Source organism: Megalobrama amblycephala, linkage group LG7, assembly GCF_018812025.1.
Source record: "Megalobrama amblycephala isolate DHTTF-2021 linkage group LG7, ASM1881202v1, whole genome shotgun sequence".
NCBI lineage: Eukaryota > Metazoa > Chordata > Actinopteri > Cypriniformes > Xenocyprididae > Megalobrama > Megalobrama amblycephala.
This window is the reverse complement of record NC_063050.1, coordinates 2,992,445-3,017,255: the sequence shown is the minus strand read 5'-3', so window position 1 is coordinate 3,017,255 and position 24,811 is coordinate 2,992,445. Positions and strand designations below refer to the sequence as shown.

Below are 24,811 nucleotides of genomic sequence, written 5' to 3'. Positions count from 1 at the left end.
ACGTGGCACCCCAGCCAGTGGTTGAGGCATCCGTGAAAACCACAGCATGCCGGGACACCTGTTCTAGGGGCACTCCTGCCCGAAGAAACAAGGGATCCGGCCACGGGCTGAAGGCTTGGCGACACTCCTGAGTGATTGCCACCCGGAACATGCCGCGTTGCCACGCCCATCTCGGGACTCGGCCGTGAAGCCAGTGCTGAAGTGGTCTCATATGAAGCAGACCGAGCGGTATTACAGCCGCTGCGGCTGCCATATGCCCCAGGAGCCTCTGAAAATATTTCAGTGGGACCGCTGTCCTGCCGTTGAATGTATTCAGGCAGTTCAACACCGACTGAGCACGTTCCTCTGTGAGGCGTGCTATCTGTTCGACCGAATCCAACTCCATACCGAGAAAAGAGATCCTCTGCACCGGGGCGAGTTTGCTCTTTTCCCAGTTGACCTGAAGCCCCAACTGACTGAGGTGTCTGAGCACCAAATCCCTGTGTTCACACAACTGATCCTGAGACTGTGCTAGAATGAGCCAGTCGTCGAGATAGTTGAGAATGCGAACACCCTGTTCTCTCATGGGAACAAGGGCTCCCTCCACGACTTTCGTGAAGAAGCGGGGAGACAGGGCCAGCCCGAAGGGTAGGACTCTGTACTGATATGCTTTACCTTCGAACGCAAATCGCAGGAATGGCCTGTGTCATGGAAGAATCGAGACATGAATGTACGCATCCTTCAGGTCGATCGCTGCAAACCAATCCCGGGGACGGATGCATTCGAAAATACGTCTCTGTGTGAGCATCTTGAACGGTAGCCTGTGAAGGCTCCGATTCAAGACTCGCAGATCCAGGATAGGATCTTCTTGGGTACAATGAAGTAGGGACTGTAAAACCCTGACTTTATATCGGCTGGAGGGACCGGCTCTATCACATCCTTTGCCAGTAGGACTGCGATCTCTGCACGCAAGACAGGGGCATCGACATCTTTCACAGTAGTGAAGAGGACACCCCTGAACTTGGGGGGACCCCGGGCGAACTGAATCGCATAGCCGATGGTCCGAATGAGCCAGCAAGACGGACTGGGGAACGCTAACCAGGCTCGCAGAGGCCGTATAAGCGGGACCAAAGGGACCACCAGCGTACCTGCAGTGGGGCAGCAAGGTGGGACGCAGGTCGGGGGGCTCTCTTTGCGAGGCGGCCCGAAGCGGCGTCACAGTGTGCTGGGCAACATTTACCTGGTTCCACGACTGGACAGAGGGAGCAGTCAAGGCTTTGGTTACCCACTGCTTGCTGCTGTCTGCTGGCGAAAGAAGAGGGGGATGAGAGTGGTGAGGTGCTTGCCCTCCCACTGAAGGAAACTGCTCTTTCATTGAAAATTTGGAACACAAACAGACATAAACAAAGGATTCTCCACCCGGCCCTCCTCCGGGGGAGGGAGCGGTGCAGTCACCACCTCCCAAAGAGCAGTCCTCTCCATCTCCGGGTCTCCCGTCCTAGGGCCTCTTGTTCTTGGCTTTGCCGCCCTTCTTGGTGGGGGCCTGGACGGGCTCCACGGCGGCCTCGATCCAACCCTCTGAGGAGGATTGGATCGAGGCAATGGAACTGGGACTCCACCCCTTTGCAGGAACTGGAGTCTAGACCGCAACTCCGCGATGGTCAACTTCCCACAATGGGTACATGACTCATCCACAAACGCCGCCTCAGCATGCTTTAAGCCCAGATACGCGTACGTCGAACGTGACTGACTGAATGGGAACTAAAAAGAGCTATAGGTTCATAATTAATGTGAATGATGCATAATGTATAATTAATTCTAAAGTAAAGGCCTTGGTAACCCACTAGTAATGACTGAAGTATTACCAAATCATTCAGTCATTACTAATTTGTGCATTCTGTCTTAATTTAAAAAACATGCTGCTGTCATTAAGGTTAAACAATAAAAGAAAACAGGGAAGCACTCACTGCTCTTGACTGAACAACTATTGTAGCTTTTTTATTTATTTGTAATGAATATAAAAAAGATGCAATGACTATTTGAGCTAGTTGCTTGTAGATGACAACTGAATGAAAAAGATCATTAGAATAAAATTTTCTAAGCATGATTATGTCATTCATGTGTACAGTTTAATTGTACTTTGATGTGCATTTATGTTCATCTTCTGAAGCATGAGAAAGCCTCTGTTGACATGTTTCACTTCATGATCAAGAAGAATGGACTGGGAAAAGAGATGGAAAAATATGAACTTAATGAAGACATGAGATTTATTGAGGAATTAATTCTGAAAGGACAAAAAGATGCTAAGGTAAAAACATGTTTAATGTATTGTTTCAGTCAGTGTTTATCAGGATACAGTATTTGGGTTCAAATATTTACCATTCCACAGTGGTCAATGAAGGGCAGGACTGAAGACAAGTCTTTCCTGTATGAGATTGTGGCAAATAAACTGAATGGCATTGACGTGGATAAATGGGACTATCTGGCTCGGTAAGCATGAATTTAAAATGATGTTTAAATGGTTTGAACAGGTATTAAGCAGTTAAAGACAAAGTATAAATGTGGCCCACCTCTTATTGTACATGCAGCGACTGTCATTATCTCGGCATTCCTAATGGTTTTGACCATGACCGTCTGCTGAAATCTGCACGAGTGTGTGATGTGAACAGGAGGAAACACATCTGCTTCAGGGACAAGGTACCTGTTAATTCATCTTTACATTTACCCCTTTTCCACCAAGGCAGTTTGAGTGCTGGTTCAGAGCCAGAGTCTAGTTTTAAATCAGTTCTTTGTCTTTCACCCAAAGCACCAACTCTGAACCCGGAAAAGTGGTTCATAAGTAGCAAAACATTGCTCGTCTAGAGGCTGGGGGTGGGGTTACTGTGACCATCAAGCAGGCTTGGGAGGGTTACTTTAAAAATGTATTCCGTTACAGTTACAAATTACTTCATAAAAAAGTATTCAGTAATGTAATCCAAGTACCACAATATTAAAGTAATGTAATCTTATTACTTTTGGATTACTTCAAGGTCACATGTATAAAAGAAAGAAAAAAAAAGGCAGAAAACTGTAAATAAATTGCATTTTTAAATTTAATTGTAATTATTTCTTCTCAATTTCTGCAAGTTGTTAAATTTTACTCGTTCCATACTTTTGAATGGGTCTCAACAACAATACAAAAATTTTAAAAAATCTGATAAATTATATGTTGCAATATTATTATCGTTGTTGTTGTTAGAGTTTAAACATATAAAAGTCACATCAAATCATAAACAAACTGAACAAGCTCGGATCAAACATTTCTGTTCATGTTTGTTGTAACGAATCATCACTCAGGCAGGGATCCATTTGCCAGAGGAGGGAACCACAGAGTTCGTCTCTGTGACATTTGTTCTTTTAATTTTTTTGTTCTGCTTTAAATGTTTAGCATTTTCGTTACTTTTACAAACTATTAAAACTAAGCAATCGTGTCTCATTTCCACAACTTGGGAATACACAGCTCTCTCTCTCATATATAATATAATATAACATAATAGTCAGGTATTTGGAAGGAGCGAGGACTCAAACGCAGGGAAGAGAGGGCTTTATTAATAATAAAAAATAAAACAAGAAACAACAACAAAAACTACCCCGTGGGGGAAAACAGACTAGACTTGGCTTGACTCAACTTGACTTGACAAAACATGAGGGAATATACAACAACAAACCAGCACAGGACTGCAATCACAAGGAGAATAAATAGGAGAGCAAACAAGGCAGGTAAAGAGGGAAGACAGGTGGAGCAAATTAACCAATAATCAGGTAACAAGATGGGCGGGGTCAAGACAATAGACATGAGAGCACATGGCACAAAGAAACATGACAAGCCATGTGCTCACACCAAACAAAACAAAAACGCACGGCAAGTGAAAGAACACTCGACCGAAACCAAATTAGACACGAGTGCCGGGATCCGAACGCCACGCTCCGAACATGAAACAAGGCACGCAGACAAGAGAGCGCACTCGAGACCGTACGCTCACACAAAAACAGGACAAGAACGGGAGTGTCAGAGATCTGTCACGAAACTAAGAAATAAACTAGACAGAAGTGACAGAACCCTGACACTACCCCCCCCCCCCCCCCCTCTAAAGGGACGCCACCAGGCGAGGGACACAAGACAAACATGACAACGCAAGACCAACATACACGACAACATGAGACACACACCAACATGACAACATGACAAGACAAAAACATCAGTACACAAAGACAAAGAGGGGAGGGAGGGAGGGGAGCCAAGTCAGTCAGCAAAACAAACAAAACAGAATGTCTCTAAGGAAACCAGGGAGGGACAGGAGGGTTGAGCCAGGGAGGCTCAGGCAGGTCTAGGGTCCCGGCAGGACAGACCAGGGAGGAGCCAGCGGGACAGACCAGGGGGGGACCGGCGGGACAGGAGTCCTGGCAGAGGGCCAAGGTGGTGCTGGAAGAATAGGCGGCGCCAGCAGGGCAGACGGATTGGCAGGCTTGGCAGGGCAGACAGTTTGGGCGGCGCCAGCAGGGCAGACAGCTTGGGTGGCGCCGGCAGGGCAAGGCGCTTGGGTGGCGCAGGCAGAGCAGATGGCTTGGGTGTCTCCGGCAGGGCAAGGCGCTTGGGTGGCAATATCAGGACGTGCCTCCTACAGGGGTTCAGGCTGTAAGGTTGCCGAGCGACTAAAGAAAATTCATCAGCAAGATAATAGAAAACTGGACATTTCTTGCCTATTACCACCCACTGCAACTTAAGCCCTATTCGGACGGGATTAGTTTTACATGGGGAGGTGGATTAAACTAATTTTACCTCAGGATGTCTGTAATATTAATTGGCCAATTCGCACGGGATAAGACATCTCAGTAAAACTAGCAGAAGTGGGAGGGGTAACTCAATTTACGCACTGCTGTCACCTCCCTGTCATCATGTGGGTATATGTTGCTTCCTGATACCATGTGCGCATATAATCTATAATCTAACATATAATCTAAATATATAAACTATATCCCTATAACAGTTAGGTCCGGTCAAACGATTTATTAATTAAATTCTGATTGGATTATGATAGTAATAGGCACTTAGCTAAAGCTGAAATTAGTTTTGTGCCTCTGACAATTGCTTCGATCTTCTTTTTGTTTTGAATGGTATGTGGAAAAAACTTAGTTTTGTCACAGACTTGTCCCACCACCTACAACACAACTGAATGTTTCTTCAAGTGCTTCCATGCTTGAAAAATGCGCAGAAAACTACTTTTAAACAGGAAATGATGGATTTTTACCATACATACTTACAGCGGGTCTATTCGAACGGGATTATTATTACCTGAGGTCATTTTTCCGGACCTTTTTTCAGAAGGTAAAAGTCGTCGTAATCTTTAATGACATTGTCCGTAAAGATTACTGAGATGGCACATTCGGACGGGACTAAAATCACTGAGAAGCTCTGATAATAATTACTTTACTTTCTGATAATATTTTTTTTCCCCATGAAAAACTAATCCCGTCCGAATAGGGCTTTATACCAACAACGGAAATAAGCGCAGTTATAAAAGCAAAATACGTTGCTATAGTGTGACAATATTGTATTGCAATAGGGAGCACATTAATGTTAATACTAAATCAAAACCAGTAAGCACATCATTTGTACTTGAAAGGGTTTAATGACAATATCTGATTATGGTTACACTTAACATAGTTACAAAATAGATGTATGAGATGATAAAATCATATACCATTAATTGTACACAGCATGTATGAAAAAAGTTACCTGAGAGATAGAGAGAGATAGAGAAAGAGAAAGAGAGAGAGGGAGAGGGCCAGAGAACGCCCCAAAAAAGCCAATAATCAAAAAGAGACAGAGCAATAGTTACAATCTACTTGACCATGTGACTGAAACCCAAATGTGAGACATTCAAACTGACCAATCAGAGGATTAAAACTTCCCCCACTGTACTAAAGGTAGACCCCCGATGTACACACATCTTGGCCTACAGGCCTTCATCACTGTAAGCACCTTTGTGCCTTCCAAATGGCCCTAGTAGCAAGAGAGAGGGGGGTGAAACTGTAAAGCAAATGTCTTTGTTCTTTTTAAAATATCTTTAGATATTTTCAGTCTTACAGTTTTGTGTTCTGGTGCTTCACCAAGTGACTCACAACTTTTCACTTACAACTGGCCACTCTTTGCATTGTCATAAACCTGTATCTCATGTAAAATATGTGCTAATGAACTAATGTAACATATCAGTCTATAAAGAGAAACAAGAAATTAAATTAATTTAATGTGAATCAAAGGTCCAAAATCCAAACAAATGTCTCAGTTACGTATGTAACCCTCATTCCCTGTAGGAGGGAACAGAGACATCACGATGTGACGGCCAAATGGGATCTTGCTATGGAGACCAATTTACATTGAGTGTAGCTAAATGATCCTAACTAAATTGGCATGCTAGATTTGCATTTACTGCCATGCCTCACAGCATGGGTATATAATGAGCAGCTGGTGCATGGCATCTCCAGGTTTTCGCTGGGGAGCCGAGCCAATGACCTGGCCGCTCAGCGGTGGTAGATCAATGGTGGCAACGGGATGTGACGTGTCCTTTCCCTCCTTCAGTGAAAGAGGGTTACATACGTAACCAATATGTTCCCTTTCAGTTGGTCATGTTCAATGTCACGTTGTGACCGACAAATTGGGAACCCTAGCAAACTTCCACAGCTGCTGCACCCTTCCAGTGCCCTGCATAAGCCTCCTGATCCCTACTTGCCTATTTCACTACATATGCGCACCCAGCCTAGTACCGTTTCACATGGATACAACAGATGCAGGCCTGGTGCCAAGGCCCCTCTGTGTCTTCTACCCATTTGAGGAGAGAACACAGGAGAATACCAGCTCTACAAGAAGGCTATAGAATCTAGCCAATGTGTTGGGTGTTGCCCGACCCGCAGCTCATCAGATATCTGTCAGCGAGGCATCTCGTGCCAGCATCCAGTTGTGTTCCGTCCATGTTCAGTCACAGAGCACGGATGAGACAAAGCTAGGGCTGGGTCTGCCTCCTCTGGGGGCAGCACTTGAAGGCTCACCACCTGGTCCACTACCCTGTTGATGGAGGCAACCAGGTGTACAGTTTTCAGAGAAAGAATCTTCAACTCTACTGGAGGATGGCTGGAAGATTTAACCTTCTCACCACCAACCTAACAACCAGGTCATGCTTCCTGACTGACATACCTTATATTGGGTTGTGATATGCAGGGGGAAGGGCAGCCATCTCCGGGTTGCCTATCTCAGGAGTGATGTTTCCTGTGGTGGACACGGTATAGCAGGCTGTGCCACAGTTTTTTTTTTTCTTTTTTTCCCACAGGGTGCCAGTGCCCTTGGCAATGAGCAGACTGAGGGGCACCCCACAAGGAACTCTATTGGCGCAAGCTCTTGATTGCTTCAGTCTGCTACTGACTGCGTAGAATTGCTGACAACCTCTTGCACATCTGCAAGGTAAAGGCAGAGGGCGCTTATGGACCACCAAGGTGAACATCGTCTCTCTGTGATACAGCAATTGACATTTTATCCTCAGCTGGAGCCCCGAATGAAGTGCTAGGTTCCTCATGAGAAGGACCAGCAATCCCATCCAGAAGCTGCACAGCTTGCAATGCTCTAGAGGGGGAGGGACCCATGGAGATTGGTTCCTCAGGGGGAAGCCCTCACCATAATCCTCAGGTCACTCAAACTATTTCACTGAAATAGCCCTCTCCTGGTGGCCAGGAGGGAAACTAAATCGGAGAATAGACAAATGGACTCCACCTCATTTGAGGTGCTTGAGTCTCCACTGTGCAAGAGTGCAGAGTGAGCACTCTCAAACATCGCACCGTTATCAGCTGTGAGAACAGCTTTTTTAGCGCTCACAGAAGGCACAAACAAACATCAACGAGAGGACTTGACAACTGCTGCAGTGCCAAAACACCAAGACCAAACAGAAAGAATGCTTCATCCCTAAAGAACTGGCCCTGTTAGATAACACTTGCTTGTAGATTACAGCAGGAACAAATGAACCGCTCAGCTACGAAGCCAAAAAGCTGGAGATGCGACGCACATGCTGCTCATTATATACCCGTGCTGCGGGGTGGTGCAGCTGATGCAAATCTCGCATGCCAATGTCCATTGACTCATTTAGTTACGCTCAAAGTAGATTGGTATCTCTTGCGAGATCCCAATTTGTCGGTCATGACGTGACTTCGAACGTGACTGACTGAAAGGGAAAAGTCCTTTCAGATAGACAATCCAGATCAGTACAATATTTGGTACACTGAAAATATGAACTGGCAATGCATGTAAAGAATGCCTGATTTTTATTTATGCTTTTTTTTAAACCAAATTGACTGGGCTATTTATACACCATTGAAGACAATGTACTGCATTTTAAAACACTCATTTTAATTAACAATCATTAACCTTAACTATTGTATAAAAATGTTGTCTTGAATGCAAATAAATTTGCTCTGTTGTAGGCATTTTTACTACCTTTCATTATGAAATATACACTGTTTCTGTTATCTAGTCTGTTACTCTTTGTTTCTATCTCAGGTGGCAGAAAATGTTTATGGCATGTTTCACACTCGATATACTCTCCATCGTCAGGCCCTTCAGCACAAGATTGGCTACATCATCGATGTCAAGTAATTTTATTATTTTTTTTTTTTTTTTGAAAAATGCATATTTATTTGTGTATTTAATTTTTTTATTTTTTGCTTCCTTATATTTTCCCAGATTTTACTCTTGCTCACGGGTGTATGATTGTTTCTTTCGGTACATTAGGATCAAGGATGCGCTTGTACTAGCTGATGGCCCACTGAAGATCTCAGATGCCATAGATGACATGCTGGAGTACACAGAACTCACAGGTCAGATAAGACATCGATAGAAATTGAGAGGAATGTTTCTTTTCTAAAATTAACAATGAAAGTAAGCCTACAAATTTGGTTAATATCTAATCTATTTGTCATTTAGGACCACTTATGTTAAACATGTAATTGATCATTCTGAAGCCGTTGTCAACCATGTAATAGAAAAACAGCTGAATGGAGGATTTAAATATCTTTGATAAGAGTCTGGATTATTTTGATTGGCATTATGGATCAGCTGAGTTGTCTCACATGGCACACATATGTTTATTCTATGCTATACATTACCAATATTCTACTGACCCTTTTCTTTCCCCCTTCTCTTTTAGATCACATCTTTGATCAGATCTTGAACAAGCCAAACACACGTCTGAAAAAGTGTGTTGGAGAGGCCAGATTGAATGAAGATAAATTAGAGGTACCTTGCTTTTTGTAAAAAAGGTCAAATATAGCAGATTTAATTCTTGTTAAAGTCCGTGTGAACCGGAAGTTGCAAATGAACTTTCTCCAGTGTTGTGACGTATTTCCAAGTGAAACGGAATATTGAATAGAGGGCAGAGTTTTATTTTAGAGCTCCTCCTCTCCATCTCTCGCTCATAACAGACTAACGGTTAAAGGGGAGTGGTTTATGATATTTACATTCATCTCACAATAATTTGGCAGATTAGAATAGAAAGTGAATTAAAGTGTTTGTATTGTGATTCTTCAAAAGCCCTGTCCCAACAGTTTTTTCCCCTGTTTTTATTGGCAAAACAGAGAAGGAGAGACAGGGATCAAAGGGAGAGTGGGAAACAAAACTGGAAAAGTAGCTCTTAAAGGATTATTCCACTTTTAAATAAACCTTTCCTGATAATTTACTCACCCCCATGTCATCCAAGATGTTCATGTCTTTCTTTTTTCAGTCAAAAAGAAATTAAGGTTTTTGATGAAAACATTCCAGGATTTTTCTCCCTATAATGGACTTCAATGGGCACCAAACGGTTGAAGGTCAAAATTACAGTTTCAGTGCAGCTTCAAAGAGCTTTAAACGATACCAGATGAGGAATAAGAGTCTTATCTAGAGAAACGATCAGTTATTTAAAAAAAATAAAAAAAGTTTGTTATATAAGCACAAATGCTTGCCTTGCTCTGTTCTGCGATGCGCATTCTTGACGTCATATAATACGCAATTACGTTGAAAAGGTCACGCTTGACGTAGGAAGTACCGAGTCTGTGTTTACAAGTTGAACATGCAAATACCTAGTCAAACCGTTTACTAAAAAAGGTAAAACAACAATGTCAGACGATTTTGAACTTTGAAGAGAAGATGAGTTTTTCACCCTGCCCTACCTTTTTGAACCGGAATACACAGAGGAAGAAATTAGGCAGATGGAAGAGACTGTTGTGGCGACACACACCTCTCAAGTATCGGGCAGACAAAGATCTAACGAGACGTGGTGGTGCACATGTGGCAAATGCTAACCATTGCCAACAGAAGAAGAATCTCAATGCTGCCACGACTGGACCATTTCAATCTCGCCATTAGAATCAGTCGGTGAGTCCCTGTTTCCATCTCACTGCATTACCGGACAAAATGGATTTGCACCATTACTGAGCAACAGCTTTTTAAGGGGGTCGCACACTGGACGCAAAGCTCAGCGCCGAGCCACGTCTTTAAAATGCGAACACATTGTTTTCTATGAGTGTACACACACTGGTGGTGATGTTTGGCACCTGTCCGTGGCGCCCAGCTACGACTCAGGAAGTTGTTCAAAATCCTGCCATGCCACAGAGCGCCATGTACATTGTTTACATTAAATGTATATTATATTTCTCTCAAATCGTCGTTAATGTACATACTGACTTCACCCGTGCTGCAAGATACATTAGTTTTACATTTTTAGTTTAACAGCTTGAATAAAGTCTAAAAATGTATAATAAATGTAGCCTATTTCATTTTGCTCTGTTGTGCCATTTTACATGTACACTAACCTCAGTGCGAAATATTAAAGCATAGGCATATGTAACGTTTCCCTGTTGACGTAAAACACTCCCATTGTGCAGCTCTTCTGTCAGGAGTCGAGTCAAAATTGAGCTTGTGCATATATAATGCTTTAGATGTGTTTTTGTTCTGATGGAGAAGGGTATGACAGTCTGATGGCACTGACAACACAGGATGGAAGAACCATTAGTTGTTTTACCTTTTTTTGTAAACGACGTTTGACTTAGTATTTGCACGTTCAACTTGTAAACACTGACTCAGTACTTCCGCCTACATCAAGCGTGACCTTTTCAACGTAATTGTGTATTACTTGACGTCACAAATGTGCATCGCAGAACAGAGCAAGGCGAACATTTATGCTTATAAAACTTAAACTTTTTTTTTTTTTTTTTAAATGACCAATCGTTTTGCTAGATAGTCTGGTATCGTTTAAAGCCCTTTGAAGCTACACTGAAACTGTCATTTTGACCTTGAACCGTTTGATGCCCATTGAAGTCCATTATATAGAGAAAAATCCAGGAATGTTTTCATCAAAAACCTTCATTTGTTTTCGACTGAAGAAAGAAAGACATGAACATCTTGGATGACATGGGGGTGAGTAAATTATCAGCAAAAGTTTATTTAAAAGTGGACTAATCCTTTAATACAAACCCGATTCCAAAAAAGTTGGGACACTGTACAAATTGTGAATAAAAACAGAATGCAATGATGTGGAAGTTTCAAATTCCAATATTTTATTCAGAATACAACATAGATGACATATCAAATGTTTAAACTGAGAAAATGTATCATTTTAAGGGAAAAATCAGTTGATTTTAAATTTCATGGCATCAACACATCTCAAAAAAGTTGGGACAAGGCCATGTTTACCACTGTGTGGCATCCCCTCTTCTTTTAATAACAGTCTGCAAACGCCTGGGGACTGAGGAGACAAGTTGCTCAAGTTTAGGAATAGGAATGTTGTCCAATTCTTGTCTAATACAGGCTTCTAGTTGCTCAACTGTCTTAGGTCTTCTTTGTCACATCTTCCTCTTTATGATGCGCCAAATGTTTTCTATGGGTGAAAGATCTGGACTGCAGGCTGGCCATTTCAGTACCCGGATCCTTCTTCTACGCAGCCATGATGTTGTAATTGATGCAGTTTGTGGTCTGGCATTGTCATGTTGGAAAATGCAAGGTCTTCCCTGAAAGAGACGACGTCTGGATGGGAGCATATGTTGTTCTAGAACTTGGATATACCTTTCAGCATTGATGGTGCCTTTCCAGATGTGTAAGCTGCCCATGCCACACACACTCATGCAACCCCATACCATCAGAGATGCAGGCTTCTGAACTGAGCGCTGATAACAACTTGAGTTGTCCTTGTCCTCTTTAGTCCAGATAACATGGTGTCCCAGTTTTCCAAAAAGAACTTCAAATTTTGATTCGTCTGACCACAGAACAGTTTCCCACTTTGCCACAGTCCATTTTAAATGAGCCTTGGCCCAGAGAAAACGCCTGCGCTTCTGGATCATGTTTAGATATGGCTTCTTTTTTGACCTATAGAGTTTTAGCCGGCAACGGCGAATGGCACGGTGGATTGTGTTCACCGACAATGTTTTCTGGAAGTATTCCTGAGCCCATGTTGTGATTTCCATTACAGTAGCATTCCTGTATGTGATGCAGTGCCGTCTAAGGGCCCGAAGATCACGGGCATCCAGTATGGTTTTCCGGCCTTGACCCTTACGCACAGAGATTATTCCAGATTCTCTGAATCTTTGGATGATATTATGCACTGTAGATGATGATAAATTCAAACTCTTTGCAATTTTTTTCTGAGAAACTCCTTTCTGATATTGCTCCACTATTTTTTGCCACAGCATTGGGGGAATTGGTGATCCTCTGCCCATCTTGACTTCTGAGAGACACTGCCACTCTGAGAGGCTCTTTTTATACCCAATCATGTTGTCAATTGACCTAATAAGTTGCAAATTGGTCCTCCAGCTGTTCCTTATATGTACATTTAACTTTTCCGGCCTCTTATTGCTACCTGTCCCAACTTTTTTGGAATGTGTAGCTCTCATGAAATCCAAAATGAGCCAATATTTGGCATGACATTTCAAAATGTCTCACTTTCAAGATTTGATATGTTTTCTATATTCTATTGTGAATAAAATATAAGTGTATGAGATTTGTAAATTATTGCATTCCTTTTTTATTCACAATTTGTACAGTGTCCCAACTTTTTTGGAATCGGGTTTGTAGTATTATAACTTATGTCTGACCTTTCTATTCAGGGCTGTCAGAGTAACAAGGGGGAGCTGGCTTTGACCAGACAAAAATCATATAGTTCTACTTCAGCATCCCATTACATCCTCTCAGAGAAATGTAGTTATGCTCATAATCAAGATGTTTTCTGTTTTATATGGTTATTTGTCATTTTATGTGTTCGCACATGTAGTGTCAGTTTTAGCATCATCACATCAGTGTTTTATCAGGTTTTAGACAGAGACCACTGCATGATACTGTATGTTATTGAAGACAGAAAATATTAAAGGTCCCGTTCTTCGTGATCCCATGTTTCAAACTTTAGTTAGTGTGTAATGTTGTTGTTAGAGTATAAATAAAATCTGTAAAATTTTAAAGCTCAAAGTTCAGTGCCAAGAGAGATATTTTATTTAACAGAAGTCGCCTACATCGAACGGCCAGTTTGGACTACATCCCTCTACTTCCTTCTTTAATGACGTCACTAAAACAGTTTTTTGACTAACCTCTGCCCACAGGAATACACAAGAGTTGCGTTTGTAGAGTGTGTTTGTCGCCATGTCATCGAAACGCTGTTATTTTCATCCCGCAGTCCAATCACCGGGTCTGATATTCCGGCTCAAATTGATAGGGTAAAATTAAAGACGTGACTTTTCCGGGCAAGATGCGCTAAGAGCTGCTGTCGAATCACAACACAGGAACCGCTGGCACAATCAGAACTCGTTACGTATTTCTGAAGGAGGGACTTCATAGAACAAGGAAGTCATCAGCCCGTTTTTATGACAGTGGAAACTGCGGTATACAGATAAGTAAATTATGTGAAAAATACTGTGTTTTTTTACACGCGAAACATGAACACATGTTATATTGCACACTATAAACACAATCAAAGCTTCAAAAAAACACGAAAAACGGGACCTTTAAATAGAATTTTCTGTTTCCATTTCATTGTACCATTTCATTTAGTTAAGTATTTGGATAAATGACTGATGAATTTCCTTTCTAAATTCTTAAGGAATTACCGGAGACCAGCTCAGAGGGCCAGTCTGGAACTAATGAAGACAAGATTAAAAAGTATCAGGTAATAATTCTTTATCTCACTTAATTCAAGTGTTTGTGAGAAACACTTATGTCTTTGGTCCGTGTAACGCTTCACAATTCAATTTTCAGACCATACAATGCAAATGCAAAAATGAAAAATTGAAACCAGACGTTCATTTTTCCTGTTTTTCGGTTACATCATCAATGGATATTTTTTTCAATTTGACTTTTGCAAAATGATGGCTTAAGAAACAATAATTTGAATAAATGAAATCTAACCGATTTTCTATTTTTCCATTTTTTGTCTTGTAATTTGCGCCGTGGGCTGTACCATTAGCATGGGGGTGTGGCCGCGGACTACTATCATCTCATTGATGTAACTGCTTTATTTACACTGCATGCATGTTGAAGAGTAGTTTAAAAGACTGAACACAGAGGATGACCTTTTCACTCTATCATTTTTATTATTAATATAGTAACTGTTCTAAATATAAGGCAGTCTCGTACTCCCAGCTAACAAAAAAAGGTCCCCAGAACGTCCCCTGAATGGCCTCTGCGAACGTCCCCCGAACGTCCATGTGTAGGGTCCTCTAGCTGTCCCGGGGACGTCCGCAAAGACGTCCTCCGGACGTTCACGGGGACGTTCACAGGACGTTCAGCGGCCATTCGGGACGTTTAGGGGACTTTCGATTAAGTCCTCTTATTGTTTTTTATTTTACTTCTAGGTTAACAAAAGAACACAAACACGTTGTAAGGAGAAAAATACATTTATTTATTTATAATAAATGAGCAGTTTCATAATTGTTGTGCTCTTTCCGTGTGTGTGTGTGTGTGTGTGTGTTATGCAGTTGTGCACGCGCGTCTCTCGTTGTCAGCTGTGGTAGTCCGATGGCAGTTTTTTTCGATGGCTTCTAACCTAAAACGACAAAATGAACACATTCAATAATGTTTCAGGTATCGTTTGTCTATTAAGAAACATTTGTTACTTACAATTTGGATTCGTGAGACCAAGATTAGCGTACATTTGAAGATAGGCCGTAAAGGTCAGCCGCGACGGACAACAACTTCAGCAAACGTTTGTAAATGTAATCTTGTCATATAATTTAAACTTTACAAGATAAACAGTGGTTATGGTAGCTAATGTCTGCTAAACTAAAATTTAAAATACCTTTTCGACCGACGAAAGAGAAAACTCAAGGCCTCATCTGAGAAAATCACCGGCAGGACCGTTAACTGTCGAAGCAGCCGAGCGTTGCCATGGCTACATGCGCGTAACCTAAAGAATGACGTCACTCGATCGTCACTTGCTTGTATCTCACAGTGTGGCTATATTACACTTTTTGCCACATGCTATACCTTTCTTATGTGTAAAAATTAAAGTAATTTTTTTTAAATAACTTTTCTTTAATAAAACCATGTTTGACAGGTATTTATGGGTATAGGAATTGTCTTACCTGTGTTATTTTCCAATTTCTTTGCCAGCAAAGTGCTTTTCCATTCTTCATCTTTTCTTTGGCTGCATTCATCAGTTGAAGTCAATAACATTATTTTAGAGCTCCAGTTCAGGGTGATTGTGACACTTTTTACCATTGAGATGACTTGGATAAAATGTCCCATTCTTATATTATACCACATCTTATATTCAGTAGCCTACTATTGGGGGGCATCATGATTTTGATGTTTAAAATGATAACTGCTGAAAGCACACATGATCTGATGACATCTTTAATTAGTTAGTAGGTTGAAGTTACTCCATTATTTTTTCCCATAGGCTAACATGAAAGTTGTTCATTTTTAATATTTACTTCATTTTACAATGAATGGGTCATTCTACAGAAAAGTCAACTTTTCTGTCCCTTTACAGAAATATTACACTTTTTTTTATATTGAAAACAATTTTTTTTATATATTTTAATATGAAACAATATTTGAACAATTAAACCTTCTTGCGCATCAATGTGGCAGTATTTGTTTTTTAATTATAAAAATTCCAAACAGCACAGAAGTGCTCGTCCCCACAGTCATGTGGGAAAGTGCTTTATTTTGAGCTCAGAAACAGGGTTTAAATACAATAATGTATGCATAACTGTCAAATATATTATGTAAATGACATTAAAAAAAAAAAAAAGCTGAATAAATATTATAAAATATATAAAAAAAAAAAACCCTGGTGTTGTGTCACTGGTGTTACCTTTAACAAAAATCTCTTATTTTGAAATAAAAATCACACTGTTGACATCAGTTGACTACCTTCTTCCTATTTCCTGAAGATCCATGAAGAAAGACACATGGAAAGTCCACTATCTCTTTTCAGTTATCAGAAATTTTAATTAGAAAATCATAATTTCATATGAAGCTTTTAGTTGAAGTCACTGGTGTGACCTACTTTATTATTAGGGAATTTTAAAAAACTAGAATACAAATGGATTAAACTACTTAATTTAGTGAATATACCATGATTGACAACATGTGGGTTGACACCTTGCAGCAGCCATAAAATGCATTTTTCATGAAAAATGTCACTGGTGTTACTGTCACTGGTGTTGTTTATAGAAAAAAAAACTTTATTCAAAGCTATTTATTTAGTTATTTTGCATAAAATAGCACTAAATAATGTGATTCTAACTTTTTTTCCTATTGTTAATCCTCCTTTGGTCAGATATGGCTAAACTGAGAAGCTGAGAAGCAGCGACTTTACGGACAGCGTATTTTACAGACATTTTTAAAATGTTGTTTATGATCTTTTACTGACTGCTTTCACTAAGTGTCAATGAAAAGTCTTTGATTGTATAAAAAATGTAAAAAAATTTGTCTCCTCTCCTTGATTATAGTTAAAGAATAAGTAGGCTATCTTTGGTCCTACACTCTAAAAAATGCTGGGTTGTTTCAACCCAAATTTGGGTCAAATATGGACAAACCCAACCGTTGGGTTACAAAATGCATTTAAAAATTTAACCCAATGGTTGGGTTTGTCCATTTTTGACCCAAACTTGGGTTGAAACAACCCAGCATTTTTTAGAGTGTATGTATCTGTCACTGGTGATTCATTGTGTCACTGTTGTTACTGTTTTTCTCATTAAATAAAATGTGTCATATGTGACATGATAATACTTTTACATTCATTGAATTCTGCTAAACTCAAGAATTAAGATGTAAAGGATTGCATTACTTGTTTATAACTGTTTTTCAAATATTTCCATTGTTATAGCAAATACATGCATAATTAAATTAGCATAATTCAATCACTTTTAACTAACCTGATTGAAAAAAAAAACACATAATCTCCTTATTTTTTTCATTATCTTTTTTTCTGTAACTCTGACTGCATGTGCTGAAAAAAATTGAGAAATATCATTTCATAAAAATGTTTAAAATGCCAGAGAAGTATGGTAACAGTGACAAAAAAATGGTACATGCTGTCTTTAAATGCACAAAATAATAATAATAATAATAAATCATAAAGCTGTCATTTGTATTCATAAAGTCAATCTGTAATATAATAATGTGGTCTAAGTTTAAACGTTAGAAAAAGAAATACATTTTAAGACATTTTGTCATACCAAAAGTGGACTTTTCTGTAGAATGACCCGAATTCAATTACTATTTTTACTTGAAGTAAAACCATAATATCAACCTGCACAACAAAACAATCATGGTTCAAATCCAGTAGGTTTAGTTTCATTTGCCCTTTGTCTGAGTTTCAAGGTGTCAGGTCTGTTGATAAAAGGCAACGCTGTTTTTTTTTACAAGTGTTGTTATGGAAATACCAGATGAGGGACGTCAGTAGGACTTTCGCAAACTGGCAAGGACTTGAATGTCCTCCGAACGTCCGTCAGCGAACGTTACAAAGCGGACCAAACGCGGACGTCCCCCGAACGTCCCCCGAACGTCCGCCAGCGGACGTTAAAAAGCGGACCAAACGCGGACGTCCCCCGAACGTCCGTCAGCGAACGTTACAAAGCGGACCAAACGCGGACGTCCTCCGAACGTCCGTCAGCGAACGTTACAAAGCGGACCAAACGCGGACCTTAACGGACGTTCACAACGTCCGGGGGACGTCCCTTGTTTGCTGGGCTGTAGCCTACCAAGTAAAATGCACCCCCTGACCAAAGGTATTGTATATACATAAAATAAAGTAATAACGAATAAGTAAATACAAACAAGCTGGGCAACGTGCCAAATCAGCCAAGCCACCGCGATTTTACTTTTCCCAGCTGCTCGCGATGGCCAGTCCGGACTGTCTATATTAAGCACAGTTATTATATTAATAATTAAAAATGATAGCACTTTGGGTGAAAAAGTTATCCTCCATTCTTTTAAACTACTCCTCAACATGCATGCAGTGTAAATAAAGCAGTTACATCAATGAGATGATAGTAGTCCGCGCCGCGGCCACACCCCCATGCTAATGGTACAGCCCACGGCACAAATTACAAGACAAAACATGGAAAAATAGAAAATCGGTTAGATTCCATCTATTCAAATTATTGTTTCTTAAGCCATCATTTTGCTAGTCAAATTGAAAAAAAGGGGGGAAAAATGTCAAATATCCATTGATGATGTAACCGAAAAACAGGAAAAATGAACGTCTGGTTTCAATTTTACATTTTTGCATTTGCATTGTATGGTCTGAAAATTGAATTGTGAAGCGTTACACAATCAGGGTATCTTCCGTTCATTCATTTTTTGATTTGATATTGAAGTCAGAAAAATGAGAAAACCGCACTTTTTTTCGTTTTTCATTTTTAAAATGAAAACGAAAAAACAAAAAACTGGCTTGATTTTTCTTTTTTCGTTCTGGGGTTGGAAACAAATAAGCAGTTTGACAATTCGATCTCTACATGTGGGCGGGAATGAAAAGCCTCTTTCCGCTGATTGGTCAACCAGACGTCAAACCATGTCGTCATCAGTTGTTCATCGGTTCAGCTCAACAGAATAAAAGTCCCTCGCTCTACAGCTGTACGGATTCTTAACGCGTTTATTCTACATTTAATCTCTTTCTAGTGAATTCTAGCCAGACTAGTGAATGGCTTGACACAAATCGTTCTGATGCAGAGTCAGGGCCTAATTCTGTGTAGACATTAATTCATCACGTGAAATATGAGTTTATCTCATAAATATTAATTTACTTTGCAGCTGCACACAACTACCCCCAGCCTACAACTTCGATACATTGAGTGTAAAAATGTCTTTTGTTTTACACAACATGGGATGGATTTGAAATGATAGATAGGCTATGAAAAAAAAAAAAAAAAAAAAATGTGTGTGTATATATATATATATATATATATATATAGCCTATATATATATATATATATATATATATATGTGTGTGTGTGTGTGTGTGTGTGTATTTTACAGTCACAGCATATCTATTAGGCCTATTCTATTTTGAGTTTTGTTTTCATAGAGAAGTGTAGGACATGTCAAATGTCAAATATTCAGTTAATCCTTCTGTTTCTTAATATATGTATATAATAGGCAACATGCTATTTTTTCCTTTTCTTAAATTTATAACTTTTGTTTAAGGCAATATTCTGAGTTTATTTCATTAATATTGAGTATTAATAAATGTCACACAAAACGGTGTTTTATTTTCTCTGCCCGACTAAACTTCCAATGCATATCAGAACCGTTGTGTGACTGATTCCTAGCACACAGAGCAGTGTTTCATTCCTGAATGAATCAGCGTTTTGAACGAATCGCTTAAATAAATGACTCAATCATTAACACAATGACTTGCTGACACCTACTGGTGACATTAATTTCATAATCCAATTATCGTTTCATTTTGTCATTTAAAATTTTCTGTATTCAAAATTATTTTTAAAACATTAATATCATTACATTATGCAATTATAATTCCAACACATATACTGCCCTCTCTGAGCAATCTAACAACTCATAAATCTAAAAGCAACTTCAGGTGCTGCTTCTTTGCCACCTCTGCAAGCCTTTGGTTGATACTGATTTAATTGGTAACAACCTATAGCGTCATAATATTGTAATTTAAATGACTAAATTTAAGAACTTAACATTAAAGAAAGCATACATATTTAATAAGATTAGGGAAAATCCTAAAATCCCCTGAAAATCAATTAATCAACTAAATCAATTACAGTTCATTTCTGACACAGACAGATGGCAATAAATAGGCTATAAAAATACTCTTTATCTCATTATTGTTAGTGTTATTTCAGGGTTTTGATATATGGCCTAATATTGATAAAATATAATTGATATCTTCTTAAGAGAGCACTATTATGGTTATTTTTTAACACTGTTTTAACATTTTCCCTTTATTTATTTATTTATTTATTTATTTATTTATTTATTTATTTATTTTACTTTTTGCATTTTAAGTCCATCTCTCTATAGCACCGCTTTGATGAACTAATAACATGTAATATATTTTCATATCTGTCATATTTCAAATTCCTCCCAGATCCCAAAACTCAGGGTGTTGTCTAAAACAAGTTATGACTGCTGCATATTTACATCGATAGGCTACTGATTTGCACTTTTTAATTCAATGTGTGCCTATACATTCGCTGGCCAGTGCGTTGAGCAGCTTCGCTAGATTTTTATAGTTGGTCACGTCAATAAAACAGGCATTGTGCCAACGTTGTAGAATGGGGGTAATTGTGTGCAGCTGCAAAGTAAATTAATATTTCGTGAGAAAGACATAAAATGTAGAATAAACGCGTTAAGAATCCGTACAGCTGTAGAGCGAGGGACTTTTATTCTGTTGATCTGAACCGATGAACAACTGATGACGACATGGTTTGACGTCTGGTTGACCAATCAGCGGAAAGAGGCGTTTCATTCCCGCCCACATGTAGAGATCGAATATTCAAACTGCTTATTTGTTTCCAACCCCAGAACGAAAAAAGAAAAATCAAGCCAGTTTTTTGTTTTTTCGTTTTCATTTTAAAAATGAAAAACGAAAAAAAAGTGTGGTTTTCTCATTTTTCTGATTTCAATATCAAATCAAAACATGAATGAACGGAAGATACCCTGATTCACGGACCGTGGTACGATCCACGCGCGAGCGCTCATTATTAATGGAAAATCAGAATAATGAGTCATATTTTATGTTTGTTCAAAAATCAGATTCGGACGCAACAACCCAAACATGTAGAATCGAAAATTAAACTGAGTGACAATTATCCGTTTGTGAAGTATTCTAAAAAATGAAAAAATTAAAGTTTGAAGCCAACTTTTCATTTGATTCATTTTGATGGTGCAAATTGAACAAAGAACTGCAAAGCGTTACACGGACCTAAATCGATACCATTGGTTACAAATATCCAGCCTCAAAAGATTGCTGAATTGAAAACGATGTTATTAAGATTGCTTCATATTCAGATATACTCACTCATTATAGAAATTTTGTATGTTTGGAAACAAGTTACATAATGTACCTTTAAAATGCTAAATGTATTAATATATTTATTAAGTTATTATTGTACTAGATTAATAAATGATAAAATATTGTTAGGTCAGGTTATCTAATGAATGTCGACTTTTTTGAAAATATTATTCTAACATTGATATTAGTAGAATTCACATTATTATTTGTAATAGTAAAATTAATATTATTAATAATCATATCATAATCTTATTATTCAATCAAATGAGCTCCTCATGAATCTCCGGGAAGAAAGGCTGGGGTGGGTGGCTGATAACCCACAATGGGTACATGAATTATCCACTAACGCTGCCTCAGCGTGCTTTAAGTCCAGACACGTGATACAGCGATCGTGACCATCCCTCTGTGCCAGGTAACGACTGCATCCAGAAACACACAAGTAGAATGTCATCTTTAAAAAGATGCAAGCTCTACTTGTGTAAGCTCTTTTTTTTTTTTTTTTTTTTTTTTTTTTTTTTTTTTTGCAGTGAACACCACAGAGGCTGTAATATATTATGTGTTTTATTAGACCGGTGAGCAAATGTTTGGATACCTTTTTTTTTTTTTGACATAAAGATAATTATTGTTATATTAGTGTTAAATTGGGATTTGTTATGTGGGGAGCTCTGCAGGTTTCAATGGCCCATGACCAAGTAAGCAATGTAATAATAAAAAAAAAAAAAAAAAAACATAATTTTTTGTAGAAATAATAATACTGGAATGCAGAAATACTACACAGACCAAACTGTCATATTTAAGTCAACATGTTAGAAATAAATACATAAATGGAATAATTTGTGTGCTGCAGGTGCAAGCTGGTGTAAGGTTATATGAAAATGTGCTTTCGATTTCTTTTTTTTAATTCACACCACAACCACATATAAGTGTCTTTATACAATTGTATCTTAATTTAAATGGACAGCAATATCTTTAATCATGTCTGGCAATTTTTTTTTCAATAAAATCTAAATAAACATTTAATGATCTATAAGCCTTTCACACATTTCTGCACTAATCATGTAAAACTATACTGTCAGAACATCATAGGTATACAAATGAACTAAATCAATGCATTTCCATACAAATGGATGAAAACTGATAAGAAAAACATTAGGATTAAAAGGTCCTGTGGCTCCCTCTAGTATACCACATTAATAACACAACCTTTAGCTTTCATTTTAAATATTTACCCTAATGGAAACCTGCTGCTCCAGTGCACAAAGAATCATACAGCTATTAAAAGCTATTCTCAAAAGGAAGACATATCCCTTTAACATAATACAAGCAGCCAATCAAAATAAGGGTTTCAGAGTAGGCCAGCAGCCAATAGCAATTGTTAACACATAGGTTTGGACCCCACCCCTCTCAAAACAGACTTGTGTGCGTGAAGATTTCCGCTTCCGCTTGTGGTCAGTTCTGCACATGTGAGACCTGTCAGGACTCACAGCTTTGTTTTTTTTCTCCCCGCAACATGCTGATTTGTGTGCACTATCATAATCGTTTTTGTGCTCGAGTTTGGGATTTGTTATTTCTGCAGGTTTCCACTGATGAGTTACCAGCGTAGCCTATGTGCTCAGCCCCTGACGGCCCAACTTAACCCCTGATGATGTCATACTGGCGAGTCTTGGAAACCAGATTAGTTTGTCCAAGAAGTCACTAGATTTTTCGCTAGGCGACTTTTTATGAAAAAAAAAAAACATCTCTAAAAAGGCGTGAAGTTTGTTAAATCTAGCAGCAAAATCACTAAATTGCACTGTCCTCATTCCACTCCCATTGTTCTCGGCCCCGGCCTGTTTCATACCACAGTAACGTTAATAAAACCCATGAACATGATTTCTGCCTGAGTCTGAGTGCTTTCCATCGGCTTTGGAGGTGAAGACGACAACTCCCATGATTCCACACTCATTCACAGCATCAAGCTAATCCTTTGTTATTGTTTTGAATACGCGACCTCTAGTGGCTAAACTTACACACTGTGCCTTTAAAACAGTAGCTATGTTTCCATCATTGGAAAATAATTTTATATTTCATATCAATATAACTTTTCTTTTAGAGTAATGTTTGCCTGATTTACTTTTCCAAAACCTTTAGGAAAAACTAAGTAAAAACTGGAAGGAAGCAGTCGAGGATTACAACAAGTCTGCCAGCACACAACTGAAGGATTCAGATTTTGAGATTTGTGTAGGTTTGAACAGTAAAAACTACCTCTTTGTTTTCCTGGTTTAAACTATTTCTATATAGTTTGAGAAAAGCTTTTAAGCATATTGTGTGATTTTGGTTTCACTTGTCGCTGCAGGTATCCAAGCACAAGATTCATAACTGGGTTGTTAGTGTGATCTTCAATATGTCCAACCAGGATTATCAGAAGGTCCAGCAGAACGCTGAGGAGTGCTTTCAGAAGTGGTGTGAGAAACACTTCATTGATTCAGGTAACTCTAATTGTGCTGCTGTAGTATGTCTGCATTTATGTGGTTCTTATTTTTTGTTAATTTATCTTTTTATTTTATTGATTTATTGATTTATTGATTTTATTGATTTAGTGGACTCTTTTATTATTTAGTTTTTAAAGGGTCATGAAACCCTAACACACATTTTGAGATGTTAACAGATGTACAGTCTACACATCATTGAAAACACTAAAGGTACTCATTAACTTTATTTATAAGTGGAAATTAGTTATTTTTGCATTTTTAGAGCAAATTCTGTATTCCAGTTTGAAAAGTAAAATCAGAGCAACGGCACGGCTTCTGATGTCAATGCGCAATACTGGCAAGATGTGTAGTGGTGATTGGCTGCCAGGGCATTTTTTAACTACTCAAGATGATTTTAAACACATAGGATGTCAAGTCAAACTGCAATGGAACAAAATAGAATTTTATTGAGTCTACAATAAACCCAACAGCAGCACATTCATTTAGAACAGTAATTAAACTGACTGAACTCATTTGTTTTTATGCACACATTTCAGCCAGTTTTTATTCAGACAGACTATAGTAATATTCTGTTGACCCTTTCCATCCAGACAACCTGTCTAAAGCCCGAAGAATTCTAGAAGACGTTGTCAACAGACGGCTGCCAAAGTTTGTGGGAGAGGCCCGACTGAAGGAAGATGGATTAAAGGTACCCTACTGTCTGTTAACACATTGATATTTACTCTGACCTTCGCATTGACACATTAAATATCACAGCAAACAAACACCCCATAGTCAATGAAGCAAATTGTAGTCTTTAAGGACTAGGGCCCTATCTTGCACCCA

General features: G+C 39.0%; 2 protein-coding genes across 2 annotated transcripts in view; both read left to right on the top strand.

Moving 5' to 3' along the window:
- The window catches only part of LOC125271516 (deoxynucleoside triphosphate triphosphohydrolase SAMHD1-like), a 35,105-nt gene extending 11,203 nt beyond the window's left edge, over positions 1-23,902 (top strand). The window contains exons 7-14 of the mRNA XM_048195552.1: positions 2,150-2,287; positions 2,369-2,469; positions 2,568-2,676; positions 8,561-8,652; positions 8,792-8,877; positions 9,207-9,295; positions 14,118-14,183; positions 23,646-23,902. Coding sequence (XP_048051509.1) covers positions 2,150-2,287; positions 2,369-2,469; positions 2,568-2,676; positions 8,561-8,652; positions 8,792-8,877; positions 9,207-9,295; positions 14,118-14,183; positions 23,646-23,780 — 816 coding nt within the window. The 3' untranslated portion in view covers positions 23,781-23,902. The remainder of the gene's footprint in view (positions 1-2,149; positions 2,288-2,368; positions 2,470-2,567; positions 2,677-8,560; positions 8,653-8,791; positions 8,878-9,206; positions 9,296-14,117; positions 14,184-23,645) is intronic.
- The window catches only part of LOC125271514 (deoxynucleoside triphosphate triphosphohydrolase SAMHD1-like), a 30,045-nt gene continuing 29,132 nt past the window's right edge, over positions 23,899-24,811 (top strand). Inside the window, exons 1-2 of the mRNA XM_048195551.1 lie at positions 23,899-23,983; positions 24,577-24,674. Coding sequence (XP_048051508.1) covers positions 23,899-23,983; positions 24,577-24,674 — 183 coding nt within the window. The remainder of the gene's footprint in view (positions 23,984-24,576; positions 24,675-24,811) is intronic.